Source organism: Astyanax mexicanus, chromosome 13, assembly GCF_023375975.1.
Source record: "Astyanax mexicanus isolate ESR-SI-001 chromosome 13, AstMex3_surface, whole genome shotgun sequence".
Taxonomy (NCBI): Eukaryota; Metazoa; Chordata; class Actinopteri; order Characiformes; family Acestrorhamphidae; genus Astyanax; species Astyanax mexicanus.
This window is the reverse complement of record NC_064420.1, coordinates 39,476,137-39,499,050: the sequence shown is the minus strand read 5'-3', so window position 1 is coordinate 39,499,050 and position 22,914 is coordinate 39,476,137. Positions and strand designations below refer to the sequence as shown.

The 22,914-nt window shown below is 37.3% G+C and overlaps 1 protein-coding gene across 9 annotated transcripts; it reads right to left on the bottom strand.

The window, feature by feature from the left end:
• Nucleotides 1–1,056: 1,056 nt before the first annotated feature.
• myt1a (myelin transcription factor 1a) lies at nucleotides 1,057–22,907 on the bottom strand. Of its 9 annotated transcripts, none has more exons than XM_007246846.4 (23): nucleotides 22,808–22,907; nucleotides 15,573–15,664; nucleotides 14,017–14,071; nucleotides 13,430–13,460; nucleotides 13,228–13,290; nucleotides 12,874–13,115; nucleotides 11,443–12,516; nucleotides 10,712–10,846; nucleotides 10,498–10,588; nucleotides 10,281–10,403; nucleotides 9,743–9,957; nucleotides 9,399–9,607; nucleotides 8,441–8,665; nucleotides 8,141–8,295; nucleotides 7,966–8,028; nucleotides 7,490–7,558; nucleotides 6,802–6,879; nucleotides 6,591–6,674; nucleotides 6,108–6,329; nucleotides 5,157–5,248; nucleotides 4,968–5,071; nucleotides 3,980–4,123; nucleotides 1,057–2,473 (listed from the first exon to the last, which is right to left on the bottom strand). In XM_007246846.4, the coding sequence occupies exons 1-23, from the start codon at nucleotides 22,830–22,832 to the stop codon at nucleotides 2,330–2,332; spliced, it is 3,735 nt and encodes a 1,244-aa protein (XP_007246908.2). In that variant the 5' UTR covers nucleotides 22,833–22,907; the 3' UTR covers nucleotides 1,057–2,329. The 9 variants fall into 9 exon arrangements, with proteins under 9 accessions (XP_007246908.2, XP_022532953.1, XP_007246909.2 ...); XM_022677232.2 differs by having other exon boundaries at nucleotides 6,802–6,864; nucleotides 9,399–9,589; XM_007246847.4 differs by having other exon boundaries at nucleotides 6,802–6,864; nucleotides 22,808–22,883.
• Between the last annotated feature and the right edge of the window lie 7 nt (nucleotides 22,908–22,914).

The window sequence follows — 22,914 nt, the reverse complement described above, 5'->3', positions numbered from 1 at the left end:
ATAAAACACAGTCGTTCTACATTGAACACTGAAACTTAGCATTGCAATTTTGTTTTAGTTATTGTTTTTTTGCAGTCAATTTGACCCAGAACATAACAGAAGGGGTTAATTAATTTTAAACTCTTCTCAAATATCTCTGTGTTCGTCTGCTATATGATATATTTAACTGAAATTGCTGATCTGAGCAACAAATTATTTATATAAAGGAAAATCATGAAAATTATCAGGGGTGCCCAAACATTTTTGTACTAATGTATTTTGATGGTCGGGACTGTCTAAAGTTGAATTGCAGCTGAGTTAAAATAGCAATGTAGGTACCATGAAAGTCGGAAAACTACAGCAAACTACTCAGCTACAGTACTAAGTAGTTTAGTCCAGATCATCATTTTGGTGATAGCTAGACACCTCTTGTAATAAATACATTCCGGGTTTTTAAACCCTATTTTGAGTTCTTCTTAGTAATACCAATGTTTTTGTTGAAACAGTTTGACTTAACTGTCATATTTTGTAAAGTCCCACCAGTTTCTATTCCAGGACCTTTGAAATGTATGTAAATCAGTACAGTACAGTCTTTACATTTGTACAGTACAAACATAAAGAAGAAGTTGAGGTCTTACAGGGTCTTAGGGGTTAACCCCTATACTGGTTGACCTGCATGATTGGCATCGTGGAGACTGATCAATATCACATGCAGAATACATTGTGCTGGTCACTATGTTTGCAATCGCTCTTTAATCTTAAAATAACAATGGCTGTTTTCTTTCTCTGATTTATGATAAGATATGCATATCTAAACAATACTCACAATATTCAAAACACAGGCTGAATTTTAAAACAGTGTTTCTATACTTACCTTTGGCTTAAACAAAAAACATTTTGCATGAAGTAGGCCTTTTGTACTAATGGAAGTGGCTGTTAACCTCATCAACCAGCAGATGTCACCAAAGTACTTTTAGAGAACAGCAGAATTACCATACTTCTGTAATTTGAGCCACATAAGCAATATTTCACAACAAACCAATATAAAATGCTTCATTAATTCACACAATAACAGGATTTAGGTGATAGAGTTCCCTTTTATTTCATCACCGACAGATGGGCAAAGTCTATCCATATGCAGCAGTCACTAACACAGATACATTTACAAAATAAATATTGCAACAAGATCTCCATTTAATTTGTACTTAAATATTAAATAAATAATAATAATAATAATAATAAATACATCATACTGTATCTGTTCAACCCACTTCACTGTGGAGGGTGTCAAAATACTTTTATGGAAAACAAAAACTCGTTAAATAAAAGAGAATATTAGAAAATAATATAAAAAATTGATAGAAAATATTTGCACTTAAAAAAGAGATTAAAAATCCCTGTCTTTAAAATAAATAGGAAGGTTTATAAAATGCTTGCTGTGGATAATTATTATTATTTTTTAAAATATTGCCTCCTTCTTCAACACAGAGGTCAAATATTCTGATTATATCGACTGTTAAAAAGCTGCGTATAGAATTTTATTGTGTAAAATAAATAAGCTCATAAATAGACACTGATGAATAAATAACCAAAAAAAAAAATCAACACCTGAATCAACATGAATAAATAAATAAAACAATAATTACATAATTAAGGGTTCAATTTAAATAGTAACCATTATAATAATAAGAAGAATATGACCATGGAACTACAACCTATTTATGGAAGTGCAATATCTATGTTCTCAAATACTATGGCCATTTCTAAATGGGACTGGAACAAGGTCTTCACCAAATATGAGACAACATCATCATACAGGGAACAAACGATAGCAGTGCTGCTTCCTAATCATGACTCATAAAGGGGGACGTCAGGAATTCTGAAAGTACCTTCAGACATTAAATGTCGAACATACAGTACATACGCACATGTACATACAAACACACACACACACACACACACACCAATCTCACAGCTTTTTCATGACAACCTCCGTTTCGCTGAGAAGAGTAAGAAAGGCAGATCGGGACGGGTGTGAGCTGTTTGCTAATAAGAGGCAACGTCCAAAAATAACCTCAAAGAAGAAGAAGTACCTTTTTTAAGGGTCGTATTTTTTTTTTTGTCATTGAAATGTTAAAGCAGCAAGACTGGATTTCTGAATTTGGTCCTTTTCCTCTGAACTGCGCAGCGCTCCTCCTTGTCCTGGTCTTCAGGGCCGTCACGTACATAACCTGGATGTCCTTTAACAGTACATGAAGTATTGGTGGTCTGTTTTACAACCCACAGTGTCTCACGGTTGTCACGCTTTTTCTTTCCAGCGGTCTGTCTGATATCGCCCTCCGACTCCTCATCACACCTCGATGCCTTTCACGGCTTGGTTGATGGATTCCAGCAAGGCTCGGTTCTCCGGGTTCTGGTAGCACTCTTTGTTGGAGAACATGTGGGTCAGAGTGTCCACGTACGAGTCAAAGTTCTGCTCACTGATGGGCTCCTGCTGTAGGAAGCAAAAGAAAAAAGGTGTGGTTAGAAAGAGCCAACAATCTATGTATAGGTAGTTTGTCTTCAGGCCAACTATTCTTTAAAAAAGCTGAATAAATATAAATTTATTTAAGGAAACTTCATCAGACACTTACTAATACAATTGTGCAGAGTATAGGGTAGTGGGAAAATCTTTTGTGCTTTTTTAAGCACATGCCCTTTTTTTGTTTTTGTCCTGTCTCTGCCCTGTCACCTTGTGTCTTGTTTGTAACCCCGCCCCCTCGTTACCAGTTCCAGGTCTTCTTTACCCTCCTTGTGTATTGAAGCCCCTTTGTTTCACTGTTTTGTGTGGAGTCTTTTGTGGGCCTCAAATTTTGTGTATATATCATTTTGTATGCTTTAGCTGTCCTGTCAGGGCTGTAGGTTTTTCACGCTGCTTGTTCTTTGTTTCTTATTTTCTTTGTTACTTTTAATCTGTTAAGTCTTCTAAGTTTTATTTTCTTAATCTAGTTTCCTTGGTTTGGTTTTCCTTGGTTTTTGTAGTTCAGTTTACTTTGTCTTTGACTTTTATTTGTTTGTTGTTTTTTTTTTTTTTCATTTTGCTACCTGTGTTTTGCTTTTGTTAATTTTTTGTGTGTTTAATAAATTTGATTCTGCTATTACGTCCATCTTCTTCGATTTCCTAAGTGACAGCAATAACAATTAAAAAAATATATATGAATAATTAAAAATTAAATAGTACTATCAGATCATGTGTTTGGATGTGCCAGAAGCATTTACAGCCTCAACATTATTTTTTTCTTCATTTATTTTTTTTACAATTTGCTTTTAGTTATATTCCTTTTTAATTTATTTGGGTGTCTTGTCTTTTTTTGTTATCTTTTTTCTATTTATTTTTTATGTGCATTTTTAAATTCACAAAAACATGATGATTGAAAAGCCCTCTAATTACACTGACTTCCAATCAAAGTGAATAAAATGTCTTGTCCTGTTGTAAAGTTTCCATTTTGGGGGTACAAGGCATGACGATGACAATATGTATTATTTCAGTGTTATATATAGAATATATGAAGGCTACATTTGCTCATAAATTTGCTTGTTTAAAAAGAAATAGTGATTCAAACAAGTAATAGACTATGACAGTTTTAATCTAAATGTGTAAAATTTGGTTAAATATCATTATCATCATCATTATTATCCTTATTATAACACATTATGACCAATATCAAAATTCTTCACTAGCCTAAAAATACTCTAAATGTGTGTTATTGTTAATTTCTCCTACAGTAAAGAGATTCAACATGATTTCATCGTATCATAACCACTCTTTATAACACTGTATAACTATACTGCACTACACTGACCATCACCCAGTGAATGTCCAACCCAAATCCTGAACAATGGAGAGCTAATGGCAGGATTCAGTGTTCAGTATGTAGTTGTAATCAGAGGATTTCTGCCTCACAGGCAGCGTGTTTGGTGTTAAACTCTGCATTATACTGTAGGTGGCTAGTTTCCTCACCATCTGTGGGAGACGGACGTTGGCCAAACTGCGGATAAGCGCCTGGCTCAGGCCAGACAGCTCAATGAACAGAGCCTCGTTTTTCTCCTCAATGAGTTTGTTTTCCTCCTGCATGTTCTTTAGATTCTTCTCCATTGATGAGATCTGCAAAAAAAAGCATCAACAACCCGTCAGCAGATGCTTTTTGAACAGTTTTTGCACTTTCTTGTTAAAACAAATAGCTGAACAAATTATCAAATTTATATTTTAGTTATATTGAAGATTTTAATTTAGATTTTGTGGTTTCACAGCTAGGACCTTGTACAGCTGTTCCAGAGCTGTTCCATTTGACCATGTATCCCATTGCCCCCTAATTCACTCTTTATAATAAAATATTATTTACATATATAGCAACATATTACAATGATTGCTGTAAAAATTGCCAATTTGACATGATGAATGAAACAACAGAAATGCTTTAACACAGGATTTTACTATACTATATACAGCTCTGGAAAAAAATATTAGTTTCTCTGATCATTTGCTATTTATAGGTTTATGTTTGAGTAAAATTAATATTGTTGTTTTATTCTAAATAAAAATATTGTCATTTAGAGCATTTATTTGCAGAAAATGAGAAATTACTGAAATAACAAAAAAGATGCAGAGCTTTCAGACCTCAAATAATGCAAAGAAAACATTTTCATATTCATACATTTCAGAAATCAATATTTGGTGGAAAAACCCTGGTTTTTAATCACAGTCTCCTCCACCAGTCTTACACACTGCTTTTGGATAACTTTATGCCACTCCTGGTGCAAAATTTCAAGTAGTTCAGCTTGGTTTGATGGCTTGTGATCATCCATCTTCCTCTTGATTATATTATAAATGTTTTCAATTTGTTGAAATCAAAGAATCTCATAATTTTAAAGTAGTCTCTTATTTTTTCCAGAGTTGTATATGCACTATATTTTATATTACAGTAGAACTGCACTCAGTATCAGCTGACCTGTGTGTGTAGGTTGGCCATGTCTGCCTCCATCTCTGAGTTGGACTCGTTGAGTTCACAGATCTCCTTGTTCAGCTGCTTTATGTCTTCATCATTATCCAGAACTGAGGAATGAAAAAGCACGTTAAAAAAATTGCAGGAAGCAGCAAGAAATTTCAGCTCCATCTCAAAAGTAATCATTCTTCTTACCATCGCTCGCCCTGAATTTCTTGCTGATGTAGTCGTCTCCGGGGAACCGTGCTCTTTTCTTGTTGGCAGAAGCTCGAGGACATCCTGATAGGCTGTGGGTGGAGAGGGTGAAGGAAGGTTAAATCTCAGGCAGTTCTCTCAGTTCTCTCAAGCACAGAAACTTTCTGAACTCAGTGCTGATGATGATAAAACACACAAAATACTTTACCTCAATTATTAACCAGCCTCATAACAACCATTCATGGTTCATTTAATATCAGTTTCTAGTTAGGTATGTGTGAGTGTGAAGAACTTAATAATTTAAAGCTCAATTACAAACATGGTTCGTTTTTTGCATCTCTTACATAACTATTTGTGGCACCTTTACATTTAAGAAAGTAGGGGGCCCAAGAATTTTGTTTTGTGGCCAATAGGCAATTTTTTTGGTGGGTATAGGGAATAATATGAACAAAATGAATGTAGGTTATTTTGTTATGTATACAATTAATATTCCATACACTTAATTCACTATTCTAGGATTAGGGTCATTTGTGGCCAAATTAAAAAAACATCTAAATAGGCTAACTTTGGCTCAAGGGTCACATACTGGGCAGCCTTACTCAAACCTGCTTTGCTTTGCATTGTTTGATTGATTAAAATAATATATTTAAATTAAATTTCTTTGTTGATCTGAACCATGAGATCACACTCTTAAAAACAATGTGATTTGAGTGAATGTTTTTGTTTGAGTGAGATGTAAGTGTAAAGAGCTTTACTTTAGTAAAGAATCCCAACATCCTTTTGAAACCTTCAGTATTTTTTTTATTATAACCAAAATAGTTCTAAATGAAACCAAAAAAGGTTGTTCTATGGTGTCACTCAACCACACATGATTTTTTTTCATTCATAATATAACCTAATAATAATCTAATGTTAGTAAAAACCCCTCCAGGCCTGTGTCCTGTGTCGTACCTGCGGTGTGTGAGGAAGCTGCCGTTAGCGTGGCCTGAGCCGTCACATCCTGGGGTGGGACATGTGGGACCCTCCGTCTTGAAAGACTTCCAGGAGAAAGGCGTGCCGTTCAGCAGACCCTCCTTCTGCCTCCGTGCAGCCAGCGGGCATCCATAGGCACTGCGATGGGTGGCGTATTTTCCACTGATATGACCCAGACTGTCACAGCCAGGCACAGGACACCTGTAGAGCAGAGACATGTTTAACTGAAGTTCAGCACTGTGGAACTAAAGCTCATTCACCAGTTAATCAGGAATAATAGAGCACTAATGAAGGTGTTTACAGTGCTTCAGTTGGGTTAAAAAACTGAAACTACCGTTTTTTAGCACTATAAAGCTCAATGGATTAAAAAGAGCACTGGCGATTTTTGGGAAAATTACAGTGTGAAAAATAGGGTAGTGAAAAGCACACTTCTCAGCTCTTTATATAATTTGAAGCACTTACCTAATCAGCTCTGAATCTTCTTTGTCGTCCTTGGTGGGCGTCGTTTTGATTGCTCCCTTCTTGGCACGAGGGCATCCGGATAAACTATGGAGAACAGGGCAAATGTTAATTAAGGTACACTGCTTTTTGGCTTAAATAGAGTGAGTCGTTTACGGAATGCAGTGAAGGACACTAAATCAGTAGACTGATAAGAGTGGTAGGAGTGATTTACCTTCTGTGTGAGGCGTAGTTTCCAGTGATATGTCCTGATCCATCACACCCAGGTGTGGGACATCTGGAGGGCACAGTGCTATAGGTTAATACAATCATAATACAATCAATAATCAATCAATAAAAAACAGTTATTTTCAGAATTTCTGCATAATTAAACAGATCATAGGAACCATATTTTTCAGTTTAAAGCATTTTAAGCAATGTAGTCTTTAAGATCTACATCACACACAAGTAAAAACACAACATATTGGTGTAGTCCCTGCCTAACTGGATTGTTTTATGGTAGTTTTGCAATAAAGTTTTGCCTAAAATGTATTATCTATTTTCAATAAACATTAGACATTAGACATAGTGCGAAAAATACGGTAGTTTCAGTATTTTCATCCATTCATCAAAGTTCACTATGAATTCTGCTATTATATAGTTCACAACATTATAAAGGATTTCACATTAACATTGTCAGAACGGCCACTTGTAAGAAGGGGTATCAGTGACCAGCACAAAATGTAGGCAGGACAACAATTCATGGGTTTAAAAGTAATTGTTAGAGTTTAGAAGAGAAACACCAGCACAAACTAAACCACAGCACTGGGTTTTCAGTTTGTATTCACAGCAGAATTCAGTACAGTTAAGTAGCAGAAGCAGATTGGCAGTGTTTTAGAGGGAAGATAAGCGGACAGACATACTTGAGTTCACCAGTGTGGGCAGCCATGAGGGTCCGAAGACTTTTATCAGCAAGAGGACACCCAGAGAGACTGAAGGAACGAAGCAGAGCGGAGGAAGAAAGAAAAGAGATTGGAGAAATGTAAGAGCCAGACAGAAGAGGAATACATTTCTGGGGGAGTTGGGTTTAACAAGATTCGAGCAGTTTAATGTGATGTCCATTTGAATGGATGTTTTTGGTGGTAGCACTGTTTAAAGCCTTCATAAATCGTGCAATCGACAGGATTTAAAAACTGATTAAAACTTATGATGAATGGTCAATATGGGGGCCTAATTTTGTTAATCGAGTGTAGAGCTTAGAAATAGAAAACATGTAAAAGAACCCAAAGGTTTAGTAGAGTAAGTTTTAAGGTGGAAGGAAAGAACATGTATAAACAGATGAGGGGTTGGTTAGAATGCAGTTAGCTAGTAGGAATCTAAGCAATATTTAGTGTTATACCTGCGGTGAGATGCATAGTTCCCGGTTATGTGACCACTGCCATCACATCCAGGGGTGGGACATCTGGACACAGATTAAAGACAGAGTGTTATGGTTGAGTGTTTAATTATTAGCATTTCTGATTAGCCTGGAATATTATTCTGCTTCTACTGCTAACTATACAGAGGACACTTACAGCAGGAGATCTTTCTTGGGGTCTTTGGGTTGGAGCTTGACTTTGAAGCTGGAAGTTGTGACTTCACCAGGGTACTTTCTGTCCTCCAGACTCTCCTGCATGATATCGTCATCTTCTCCATCAGAGGATGTGTGGGAGTGGATGGTATATTCCACCTTTAAGCATAATATATATATATATATATATATATATATATATATATATATATATATATATAATGGTGAGATAATGGTTTCAATTCAATTTGTTTACAAGAACACCAAATCTGGTGTTGGAGACAGACAAGTGAAGGATGCACACCTCCTCAGGCTCCTCCTCCTTCTGTCGGCTTGTCTTGGTGTAGTCCAGAGGCCCCTCCCACTCCTCTACTTTGTAGGTGTGAGTAGAGTTAGGTGAGGTGACTCCATGCTGCTGTGAGAATGATGAGGATGAGGAAGAAGGGTCAGGTGACCTCACACCCTCCATCTTAGGCTTCTTCATGCTGAGGTCCAGGGTGCCATTCTCATCAACTTCAATATCCATCTCCTAGAGAGGAGAAGAAAAGAAAGAAACATTCATTTTGTTGTTGCACCAATTATGTTATGACGATGACATGTTACACTGCTGACATGGTACATGTTATATCAATGACATGTTACATCGCTGACTGAAGTTACACCGACGACTTGCTAGACCAAAAACTTTTTAATAGTCTTTCTTTTATCAAAATTAAAAAAAAAAAGATTTTTTAGATTAATTTCCCATTTTCTCACCAATTTAGCTAGGCCAATTGTCCCACCATCCCCCATCCCCTATCACTGACCCCCACAAAGTGAGAGAAGACAAGCACATGCCTCCTCTGACACATGTGAAGTCAGCCACCGCCTCTTTTCGAACTAATACTGATGTAGCAGTACTGAGTAGCATCACAGCGCACTCGGAGGAAAGCGCAGCGACTCGGTTCTGATACATCAGCTCACAGACATCTTGTGCTGATCGACATCACTCTAGGAGTGATGAGGGGAAAGAGCACCACCCATTCAGAGAGAGCAAGGCCAATTGTGCTCTCTCAGGGCTCCGGCAGCTGATGGCAAGCTACATGAACAGGATTCAAATCTATGATAAAACCAGCGATTTCCTGGATATAGTGGCAGTGCTTTAGACTGCTGGACCACTCAGCGCCATATTTACTTGGGTTTAAAATGAGTAAACTCTAGCAGTTCCACAAAGACACACCCCTAACAAAGCTATATGGTTCACCATCACTCATTTTACATACCTTGCTGGGCTGCTCCTGAATCTTGGTGCTAAGGTTCTCTGGTCTCTCCCAGCAGCGCGTGGACAGGTTGAGGATGGCAGTGGCGGCCATGTGAGCGGCCTCGGCATCGTGGGAGTAGTCGTATCCGCTGGAAGTGGAGGAGGAGCTGCTCTTGGCGTAGCCTCCAGATAAGCTCTGGCTTGGGGAGGAAGCTTTTGGGAATGGTTTTGCTGTTAATCAAGACAACAACATGGATACACAATATAATCTACTGTAAATACGATGTCTAGATGTTCTTTCAATCAGAACTGAATATATAACTCAAAAGTTGAATGTAAAGTAGCAGAGTTGTAAAGTAAGCTTACATTTGAAGGCTTTAGGTGAGGTTTCGCTGGTGGGCATCTTTGGGGCGAGCATGCGCTTGCCAAACACCTGCACGTCAAAGCTTGCATAGTCAAAGGACACCTTGGAGTATTTCTCCAGCTCCTTGGCCAGGTTGGCTCGAGGAGTGGCTGGCAACACGTTAGGCCTGTAGCTACCGTACTGAGGGATCTCCAACTGCTTCACAAAACACATCGGCCTACAGGAGAGAATGGAGGTGAGATTTGAATGAAATTGCAGGCAATAACAAAAGTAAGGTATAATTAAATATTGATTTTTATTGATATTGAGTTTTAATTCATATTACAATTGAATGATAATAAACAAAAATAAATTGAAAGAGAAGTCTTGAAAATGATCCTAAGAATGTTGGTGGACTATTCTCAGTCCAGCAGTGACACTAAGGTGTGACACTGCTGTGTCTGATTTGTACATTCAAATCTCATTAAAATGAATTGTAAATGATTATTCTGATTTTAAATTACATATACAGAGTTTTTAGACACTAAGCAGAAACTTTACCTGAGTACTCTGTCTGAGTTAGAGCCTCCAACAGACTGCTCGCTGACTGAGGCCTGGGCCTGAGGTTGCTTCTCGTAAATCTTCGTGTGTTTCCCTGCAGCAGCAATCGGACAGCCAGATAAACTGAAAAGAGATAAAAACATGCATGTTGTAAATAATACTGTTTTAAGTAGACCTAAATTTTATTTAAAATATAATTTAAATCTTCTTAATATACCTGCGGTGTGTGTTGCGGTTGCTGTTTACATGGCCCTGGCCGTTGCACCCGGGTGTGGGACATTTCAGCACATTCTCATGCATGGCCAAGACTAATCAGCAGATAAAGAGAACAAAAAATGTCAAAGATCATAGAAATGATGAGATATAAAGTACAGTAAATATCTCAATTGAAGAGTGTATATTAAAGGTAAGATAAGTAGGGTAGCACTCACTCTCAGGAGGGACCCTATCCTTATGTGGGCACCCAGAAAGGCTCCGGTGGTGAGGGTACAGACCGGTCACATGACCTGTCCCATCACACCCTGGGGTGGGGCACTTAATTTCTCTTTTCTCTGATCTGGAACCATCTGTGATAGAAGCAGAGCAGCAAGGAGAGGAGGTGGTTAAGACGATACAAACGTACAAACACATGTAGTTTTTGTAACAAAGATGTACAGGTTTACTTTTTATTTTTATTTTTTATGTCCCTTTAAAAACATTTGAAGCATCACGATACCTGATAGAAGTTTTTTTTTTCTCTGCTGATCCAAACATACTAATAAACATGTTGGAATCTGTGTTTTTTAAGTAAAACCTAGTCTAATCTGATTGCAGGTAGCATATAATTATTTTTCCTGATGCAACAATAAAAAATGAATATAGAAATAATAGCGTTTATGAAAAGTCAATTTAAATGAAATAAAAATAAATAGTTTTTCCCTTCTTCAGTGTTTTGTGTGCAATACAATGAAGTGGATAGAAAAAAAAATAAAGGTGACAGTCATGGTTTAAACACAATACTAAATGAACCACTTCTGACACCAATTTTACATGTACAACTACAATCGATACTAACAATCGACACTGGATTTTTTAATAAATTGATACATTATTGAAAAATTAAAAACTATTATACTTCAATATATGTATCAATATATATTTTTACACCTCTAATTGACGTTACCTTTGCTGTAGTATCCCCTGCGCGCTGCGTGATCTGGCATTTTGCCGCCTCTCTCATCTGGGCTGTGGTAGCTGTGCTGCTGCGGGGAGAGGCTCTCCTCAGAACTGCGTCCGATCTGCTCGGCCTTCAGCGCGATGGCCTGCTCCAGCAGCCCCAGGTTCCCCCGCGTCATATCGTACATCTCCGACTCGTCCGTCACCTCCGACCTGTGGGACATGCTGTCCATCTCCTCATCTTCTGCTTCATCTACTTCAGAGTGCAGCTCTCCCTCATCTTCTTCATCTTCATCATCGTCTTCATCGTCTCCTTCAGAGTGCAACTCGATGACCACTGTGGGCGAGGCTTTGTTGGGCACCTCCTCTCCTTCCTCTTCTTCTATGTCGTCATCATCATCCTCCTCCTCTTCATCCTCCTCATCCTCGGATAAGGGGGAAACTAGCTTTTCACTGCAGTTCATCGCGGCATCTGGTTCTGATACCTGAGTTGGGAAGTTGGCTGTAAGTGCGGAGGGGGAGTGGTCAGGCTTCGTTTGCGTTTCATCCTCTTCCTCCTCCTCCTGTTCTTCATCCTCCTCTTCTTCTTCATCTACATTGTCTACTGGGCAGTTCGTCTTAGCCTCGCTTTCTTTGGCCTGGACTTTGCTGTAGTCTCCGCTGAAGTACTGGTGGTCCGAATTGTTCTTCTGACTCGTACACTGGCTCTGGCTCTCCTCACCTTCCTCCTCAGGCTCCTCCTCATCCTCACAGTCCTCTACTTCCACCATCTGCATGGGTTCCTCTGTAGCTTTTAGCTGCTGAGCCATCCTCTCTTCATCCGTCATCTCTGCACCTTCCTCTCCATCCTCTTCATCACCAGCCTGAATCTCTTCTGCAACTTGAAGCCCCTCAGCACTCTCAGCCTCCATTGTGACATGCTGGATGGGCGTGGGTTCCGTCTCAATCTCCTCTTTCTTGGGTTCTTCTTCAGGTTCTTCTTTAGGTTCTGGAGTGGGAACTTCTGGAACTTCTAGAACTTCTGGAACTTCTGTGGGTTTTTCTTCAGCTTCAACTTCTGAAGGATTTTCACAGGGAACATCTAAAGAAAGACAATGAATGTAAACCATTTAGTAGACTGAAAGCATTACACACTTTCTTGTGTTCTTTGGAACATAGCAGGTAGAAGGGCTACTTTTGGTTCCTTAAGGAACTTCTTTTAGAAGATGGTTCATTAGCAAAAGGTATTAATATGCCCAGAACCCTTAACACTGACATGCAAAACTCACAAAAGAACAGTGACTACTATTGTGTCCTATGATTTTTGTCCATCTCCCATGGTTGGGAATTAAGTTACACAATTCTGTTGGGCCTCCTGCTTTAAATGTGGCTATATGTTTAATATGGCCATCCTTTGAGATAACACTTCACGACCAATGTCGTGAATTTAATTCCCTACCTGCTATTGGTTCTGGTGTTTCCTCCTTCTTCTTAGGCTCCTCCTCGTTCACTTTCTCTGCTGTCTCCTCATCAGACTCTGTGGCTTCATCCTTTGGTTCCGCCTCACTGTTTGTATCACTGTCTGCGTTGAATCCATCATCCATAGCCAACTTTAAGGGATTGGGCTTCTTCTTAGACGCTGCCTGGATCTCCTCTGCTTCTTGCTGTTTCCTTTTCTTGGCCAATGGGCAACCCAGTGCACTGTTGGAAGCATAGTAAATGTATAAATCAGCTTTTGTAGCAACATCTATTGGTTTAATAGTCATATTTAGCTCTATATGGAAATAAGGCCTTATATTCTGGCTGATGTTACCTTCTGTGTCGAGCATATTTTCCACTGACGTGACCCAAACCATCACATCCAGGAGTGGGGCAGCTAAAAAATAAAGAAAAATATTTTTTTAAAGTTTGTTTAGTTTATTACTTAAAGTTTGCAGAATAATGAGTGTTTGGTGTATTTAAGAAGTGTACAGGGTAACATATTGTAAGCTGTAAATGGTAATTAAAAATAGTACCTGTATTCTTGTCCCACAAGCTCAAGAGGAACTGAAATAAAGGGAAATCAAATTTATAGAGTTTTCTTAGAAAACATCTTTTGCATATCTTTTTGTCACAAAACTCCACTGTATGTATATTCCTGCAGTTCCACACAGTTTAATAGTAATTCATCTTATAATAATAAGCTTGACAAGGCCAGAAATAGCAGACATGATGTTGCTATAGTGTTTTTTGCTGAGTAGTGCTGAATAGTGCATTGCTACACAGTTAGTTTGCTGCAGAACTATTAATTGCATATACATTGCTTGACCATGGAAGCTAAGGGTGCATAATAAAAAATTTTATTTCATCAGCATATAAGATTTATGATGGTTATAAAATTGGTCATTATTATTAATTATTAGTAATTAAAAACTCGCAGCATGACTTACAAATTATTTAACATATTATATTCTCTACTGTTCTCCACTTTGTAATTACCTCAGTTACATTAAGAATATAACATTTAATATAAAAGTTATGTAACGGTTCTTTTAACTCTTTTATTCACTACAGTAATAAGTGAAATATAGTAAAAGCACTAATTAACAAATCATTCTCTCACCTCTGATGCCTTTCGAGCGAGTCCGCGTCCTCTTCTCTTCTGTGTCTTGGCTCATCTGGAACACGTGCAGCACACATTAGTCAGTATAATATTTATTAGTTTATATATGTTCTCTAGTTTATACTCTACTGGACACATTGTGATCCTTGTCTGGTCAAATCGCTCATCCTGTGCTTAAACAGGCTCGGGTCACACGAATGAGCTTTATCTGAGCTCAAATGTCACTGCCTGATCTCAAGTCTATCCTCCTCCATGAGCAAGACTCATCTAATGGTCCCCTGGGCTGAGCCGAGTCTGAAGTTACTGGAACCAGAGTGGCTCTGTGCATCCCTTAAACCCCTTAAAACAGCAGGATCAATAATACACTTCCATTCCTGTCCACAGAGATTCACACTATCACCCACTGAGAGGAAAAATAGAAAACATGAGAGAAAAAGTAGAAAGTAGAGTTTATAGGAAATAGAATAGTAAAAGAGCGACAGAAAGTAAAGGAACAATAGACATAGAGAGGGAGAGTAAATAATGAACAGAATAGGAAATAAAGAAAGAGTAGATTATAGTAAATAGTTCTCTAATGTGAAAAAATAGAGACAGAGAGAGAGACAGAGAGAAAGAGAGAGAGAGAGAGAGAGAGGGAGTGAGAGAGAGAGATAAAGAGAGAGAGAAAAGAATATGGAATAGAAATAAAGAGAAAGAGAGACTAGAGGAAAAAGAAATTAGAATAGAAATAAGGGTGACAAAGTAAGAGACTGAATTAAATAAGGGATATAACAGAGAGAGAGAGAAGCAAATAAAGTGTAGAATAAAAATAAAATAAATACATAAATAGAGAGAGATAAAGAAAGAGAACATAATAAAGAGACATAGAGAGGGAGAGTAAATAATGAACAAAACAGGAAATAAACAGAGAGAGAGATTAGTTTAGATTAGAGTAAACAGGGAAGAAAAATAAAGAATAAGAAATATATTAGAGAGAGGGAAGGAGAGAGAGAGAGAAAGATATAATATGTATATATATATATATATATATATATATATTATAGAGAGAGAGAAAGAGAGAGAGAGAGTAAATAGTTAACATATAATTAGAAACAAATAAATATAGAGAGAAAATAGGGAATGGAATTGAAATACAGAGAGAGAAAGAAAGACAGAAAGAAAGAAAGAAAGAAAGAAAGAAAGAAAGAAAGAAAGAAAGAAAGAAAGAAAATAATGAAAATAATAGGGAAAAAATAGAGAAAGAGGAATGGGGAATTGAATAGAAATAAAGAGTAAGAGAAAGTAGAAGAAAAAAGGAAATAGAAGAGAAATATAAAGTGTAGAATGGAAATTAAATAAATAAATAGAGAAAGAGAGAAAGAGAGAGAACTGTGCAGATGAGTGAGTTGTAATGCTTTGTAGTAATAAGAATAGCTCAAGGTTCTGTACTGAGTGATAGCTATAGCTCTCTTACTGAAGCAGAGAAAGAATGGCACTCAAAGCTCTCCATATCTAAACCATTACAGAACACACACACATATGAACACACAAAATCACACACACACGAACAAACTCACTTTGATTCTCTTGCTCCTCTTGTTCTCCCAGCTGCTGACTCTGTCCCCTCTTGTCCACCTCTGGCTCAGCAGCTGCCCGTGGAACTCATTCTCTGTTGGAGAAAGAAACACAATCAGTCTTCACCCTCAACCTTAAAAACGCAACATCATTTTCATATTACAGCATGGAGGTCACGTTTCTGCAGGATCTGTGAACAGCAGCAATCATCTATTCATTAATCAAATATTTTAAAAGACACTGTGTTGTAATATTATATAGGGTCCTATGATTTCCACAGTCTGAAGAACATAGATAAAATAGCACGACTGAGGCTTAAAATAGATTTCAGACTCTAATATAGATTTTAGGCTCTAATATTGTTCAGAAAATCACATATGTCCAAACAGTACAGTATTGTGCAAATGTTTTAGGCACTGTTTTTGGAATTTCAGTAAAGAAAAAGCTTCTTATATGTGAAGTAAATGTTTATTAGCTCAGTAAAACACTAGAATTACAATAAATACAAACAGCAATTTTGCAAAAAGCAGAGCTTTTACAGCCCTGTTTTCCTTAAAACATCTCCTAATCTCTCCTCCTCATCTGAGTTTAATAGAGTTATTTTTAGTTCTCATCATATTAATAAACACCTTGTTTGGTAAATTGGTAAATGTGGTAAATCAGGTGAGCTGCTGACGAAACTGAACATATAGTAGAAATCTGGAACTACACTTTGTTCTTCAGCTTGGCTCACAGGATATAACATACTTAGTTAAAAATAAGAATTCCTTCTTACATTTTACTGTATGTATGTTTTTTGCATCTGTTTAAATCATTTGTGGTGCTTTTTCCAGGTAAAAACACTCATATTGCTGAGATAAATGGATTAGTGTACTTTGCTTTGGTGCCTAAAACTTTTGCACAGTACTGTATATGAAATAAACATCCATATATTTCAGTGACATGTAGAGGTTTATACTGGGCTATATTTTAAGCATAGTCCTATTTATTAGCTTAAGACAAAGCACACTTTTAATTAAACTAACAGTAATACTTCTAATCAGTGTCCACACTTGTTTGTAAATATATAACTGTTAAAAAAGGAATATATTTGACACTGTGAGACAGTGTTGTTGTTTACAGCCTGTCAGTTACTGTCAATAGCAGCTCCTCATTGAGACAGGTACTCAATAGCAGCAGAACATTCTGCTGGAGTGATTATTGTCGGTGGGTGAGAGCGGCTGATAGAGCTGTGGGCCAGCCTTTGCTAACACTCTGGGGAAACTGGGAGCAAAGTCATTCAAAGCTTCTGAACACACGATTCATGATGGTGTGTGTGAGAGGAGTGTGTGAGAGGAAGGCCTTCGCTGGCTCTGGTGTGAGTGAACAGCAAGCGATGTGACCCAGCTGTTCCACCCGGCTCTCATTAAAGCCTCTGATTACGTTTCAAACGGCACCTGGTGCTCCTACACTTTCCAGCACGCATGCACGCACACACACACACTCACACACACACACTCACAAAAAGCGCACTATTGCAAATCTTCACATGAAAATGTGTTGTACCGAAGCAATAACAGTAATCTCATACATCTCTTTACAAGGAAAGTACAGGTCTATAAATGGACTGATAAAAGCAATGCATAGTAATGTACTGCACTGCATGCTCTCTTTCAGCTTCAGTCTTTCAGTTTTCAGTTTACTTGCTTTATGTTTGGCAGTAATTATGCAGATGAACTGTATTATGTTTAAGAGGAGATGATACACACTTGTTAAGTTCCAGTAAGGTCCAGTAAAGCATCTCAGTGTAGGTTCAGTGTATAAGTAAAAGTTTAACAAGTTCAGAAACACCTCAAATGAATTATTGATGTGAGTTTCAAGAGCACTAAACAACATGTAAAGGCCTCTTCCGCTGAAGCTGCTTCATGAAAGTAAGAATAAGAATGTGAACATGAATGCATTTGTTGTGAACAAGGTCTTACTAGCATGCATGTGCCTTTAGAAGGAACAAGAATTATTTAGCATGTATGCACACATTTAGCCTTGGTTTATATTATTTATGGCTATTTTTGTTTAAATAATTTAATATACTGTATTAGATAAAATAACATTAATGCATATTTTAGGACTGTTCAAAAATGCTGTTTTTTCTATAATATTAAAAGTGATCTTACAAAAATAGAGGGATTTCAGAGGCATTCCAATACTGGAGTAAAAAAAAAAGATTTTAAATTCAGTACTGTGTAGTTCCAGATTTCTCCAGAATGCCCTCAACCAGCATGTGTACATGATCAGTTCCGTCAGCAGCTCATCTGATCTACCAAATTTACCAATTTACCAAACCAGGTGTTGATATGATGAGAACTAGAAATAACTCTTTTAACTCTAACTCAGATGAGGAGAGATTAGGAGATGGTTTAATTAAAAAAGTGCTGTTAAAGCTCTGCTTTTTGTAAAATTGCTGTTTGTATTTACTGTAATGCTGGTGTTTTATTGAGATAATATACGCTTACTTCACAGATAAGACACTTATTCTTTACTGAAATTCCCACAGGTGCCTAAAACATTTGCACAGTATTGTATATATGGTGCCTCTTGTAGGTAAATAATTTAAAATAAGAATATTAAAAATATTTTGCCAGGCTTTTTGAAATGATTTGAATCTGAAAGTGGTTCTTTATATTGTATCAAATTCTGTCATTTATTTAATATATTTGACTTTGTTGAAAGTTAAGAAGGTTTTTCCATTATTTCATTATCTTAAAAGTTGCCCTTTTGGACTGCACTGAAATACATCTTACTAACTTACTCAGTTTCTCATTTCAAATTTAATACCCTTGTCTCACGGGACCATGGTCTACAATAAGAGCATCATGATGATGCAGTAACCCCTCTCTCTCTCTCCCTATCCACAACACCACGCCTTTAAATGACTCCCATCAGACCAACAGCACCCCCGCCCCTCCATCACTGCAAAAGCTGCGTAATAATGGTAACCACTCTGTTGTGCCAATCACAAGGACGTGGGACATTTTCACCAGCACTCATTTTCATCATACTGCCTGCACACTCTGTTCTCTACAGCAAATTGGTATTTACTGATTCAACCCACACAGCTATACTATGGAACAAATGTGACAGGAGTGACCATACGGTTGTATATGAAAAGTAGGCCACATCTGGAGAGTCTAAAACACAAACCAGGCCAAAGACAAATGGGCTTCAAAGGATAAAAAAGACAACAAAACAGAAAGAGCCAAGAATAGAATACAAAACTGGAGTCTAAATTATTAATGGAGCTGAAATTTGAAACTTATGCTTCTTTATTCACAATACGGGCCCTAAAAGAACATCATGCTGGAACTATAACTTCTAATGCTTTTTCTTCTTCTTGTTTTTCTTCTTATTCTACTGCTGCTGTCAGTGATGCTGTACTGCTGCTGCTACTCTACTACAGCTACTTTAACTTCAACTATGAACTATAGCTTGGCCTGCACGCGCCTTCATTTCCAATATATACACAGGCCTGCTGCCTGCTTTAATGCTGCTGCTCTACTTCATAGAACGACATTACACACTCCATATTTACCGGAAAATGTTTCAGAGATTCAGGTTTAGGTGGAAGGTGATGGGTTAAATCTAGCAAAATACAAAAAAAAAACACATACACGCTAATGTACGCTAGTGTACGCTAATTTACGAGCTAGTGTAGCGATACTAGGAGATGGTAAACAGAGTTTAATCTTCATCCAGCCTAAAATGCAAATACAACTAGTCAATTTCCATCCAAAACACATCATCTAAAGCGTGCGATATAGAAGTATAGCAGGTGCAAATGTGTTTTACAATTTACGCAGATTATGCAGCCAACCCGGCGCCCATTAGAGGCGACCGTAACGTCGGAAACACTCGACGGAGATCCTGGGGATCGCTAGCTTACGCTAAAAATATTGCGTTTAACAAAAGCAACCTCCAAAAAAACAGCTTAAAGCAATAATACCATTGGTGGCTTGTACCTTTGTGCTCCTCCAGGCGACGTAGCTATGTTTACTATATTTAAATAGCGGCCTCTCGCTTTTTTGTAGCTGTAACTTCAGCACCGCTCCGCTTCGGCTGCGTTTTTTGCGTAAAGCCCTTTTGCTGACCGCCAGAAACCTTTAAATAATCCGAGTACGGCGCGTCCCGAACCTCCTCATGGCAGAGAACCCGGTCCAGAGCGTCCCTTTGCGCGTGAATGTTAGCATGTAGCCTCATCAAAAAGCCATTACCACACAAAAAATCGCTCGGCGAGAATAATGTTGACTTACCTTTGGCTCACAGGCCCATTGTTCACCCCTCCTCTACCCCAGGCTGTGACATCATCATAGTAAAATGTACAATACAAGAGGGAGGGGATGGGCTTCTTCTTCTAGTACATCTACACCCCCCTCCTCTTCCTCCTCCTCCTCCTCCTCTACCCCTGCCTCCCCCTAATTCTTTCCATCCCAACATATAACTACACTCACTCTCAAACACACACGTAGCCTACGTTTCACACATCACACACCTTCATTTAAAAAAATAGCACTATACACGAAGGCTATAGTAAGCACTAGCTAATGTAGTTAGCTCCAACCAGCCACCACCACTACTATCACTACTATTACTGCTACCTCTACTCTTTCACACTCTCTCACTCTCATTTTTTTCAATCTCTCGCAATCTCTCTTTCTCTTACATCGTTCAAAACGCTATATCTAGTTTCCTTTGCTGTGCTTAACCATGCATTTTAGCCGTTAGCTCCAAGTTCAGCACTCTAAGGCATTGGACAGAGACACAGTTATTTTCAGCACCATGGACAGAAGCGCCAGACCCAATAGTCCTGTGTCCTGTGTTTATTCGTTGCCTTGATTTAAAAAAACGAGCAATTGTACACCCCAATTACTTTTAACCAAAGTATTTATAACAATAAACATCTGCAACATAAGTCTGAAAATGAAGTATAAATAGATGCTATGCGGATTGAATTTTGATGTACATGTTATATTACAGACTATAGCCTACAAACTATATATATCTTTTTTTACACAAATAATACGCTATAAAACGCGTTTCTTCCTTGTCTGGAAATGACTCCCTTTAAATGAAAAGAAGAAGAAGAAAAACATGGGGACTACTTTTCCGTGCGCAGCGATACAGCCGATGTGCCGCAGCGAGATCTAAAATAAGGCAACGCGGCCGGAAATATATTCCCCAAATGTTCAGCTTAACCTACTTTACAGAAACATGAAATAACGCCATAAATTATTGATCATTATTTATTTATTTTTGCTATATTTAACGCTGTAACAGATGAACAGGTTTGCTTGATCTCAAACTGATCCCAACATATCTCTGATATTTAGCTATAGTTACACGACAGTGAGGACTGTGAGCAGAATGATTTGTATTGAAGGTCTTTTAATACTTCATTTTAAATAAATAATAAAAAATAATTAATCGGCCACTTGGGCTTTTCACTTACACGTTTTATTTAATCTAATGAGAGTATTTACCTAAAGTTAAAGTTAAGTTTACCTACTGTGCTCAGCTGCATAGTGAATCGTTTTGTAAAATGTTTTTACGGACCAAAAATAAAGCAGATGAGGGTAAAATCCTGAGTATATGTCAATAATAAAAAATATATTTTTTTGATACTCATCAAAATGCATTAAAACACATTCAACTTTGCACACCTTTTTAAAATAGAAATGTAATGTTTTAGATCCTCTGTATTATATTATATAATATATATATATATATATATATATATATATATATATATATATATATATATATATATATATATATATATATATATGATAATAGATAATGAATATATAGATAGATAATATATATATATATATATATATATATATATATATATATATGATAATAGATAATGAATATATAGATAGATAATACACATATATATATATATATATATATATATATATATATATATATATATATATATATATATATTCATTGTATTATCTATCCAATGGATTTATTGGGTTGTTTAACAATGTATTTCTTCATTTAAAACTTTTTCTGCTGACTTAAAACTCATTTTTTTGTTAAGGCTTTTTGCTCAATCATCACAATAAAAATAAACTTCGAACATTAAAAGTTGGATTTTTTACAGTGTATTTTGTTGCTTCAAAGAACCTTATTCAAGTTTTTTGTGTGCATTTGTCTAGTACGTAAAACACAATTAAAGGAATTCGTGGAAAATGTGTAAAATCATTCCCATCACGTGACCAGAGAGAAAAGTCCTCCAGAGTTTGTTCCATATTTAATGAGAGTTAAGTTCTTCGGTCACCAGCTGGAAATTTGTTCACCCTGGTCCTGCAGCTCTGTGCAGATGGACAACAGCCTCATTGCTGCAGCATACAATTATTCCTACGGCCTGCTTCCACGGGACAACAGCAGCGTGTATAAATATTACATACGTGCCAGCTGAGCGAGTGAGGCGACTAGAGCCCACTCTATCACCCCCCCACACACACACACCCAATCCCTCCATCCATCCCTCCCTCCTCCCTCTCTTCAATGGACAGATGGACCTGCATAAGTCCCTCCCTCACTCAAACTTTTAACGGGTTTGTACGGCAGACTGAAGTCCCCACAGAGTTCAGAGCACAAATCCCTCTGGAAACAAAAGTTTCCTTTGTCTGAGAACTGTCTGGAGGGTCGAGCTGAGCTTGAAGAGTTTTAACGTACTTTGCCTGCATATCAGCTGCTGCTTAGAGCAATATACGCTTTAAATAAGAGTTGTATATACGTTTTAGGCTAATTCAAAGCTATATTTACAATACTTTAAAGAATAAACCAGTATATCAAGTCAATATCAAGCTGTAGACAATTCAATAGTCAGTGTTTATACTGATATTAAATTTAAATCCACACGTTCAGTACTAAAGGTTCAGACTTTTAGTTCACAGCAACGATGTTTATTTGCCAGTGTTAAATTAAAGCAGAGTCAATTTTGCCCAAAAAAAGTCAAAAAAGTAAGTTAAAGTCCACCAATAGCTTTTTAAAAAGTATTTTCACAGACAAGGCTATTTAAGTGCCGTATAAACAATCTAAAAACACTGAGTTTAAACAAAAGTTTAAAAGAAGGTTTAAAAATCACTACAAACCACAAAGCATTTCTAAAGTCACGCCAAAGTCTTTAAACCCAAACAACATCTCACACCAGCCTCCAAAAAACAGTATTTTTAAGACTTGTACTCACCTAGAAAAACTTTACACAGCTTCATCTTGGCTGTGATTCTCTTGCCCCACTCACAGTTTTCAAACTCTAAAACTTCTGCTCTTAATAACAGAGAAAGTACCGCAGAA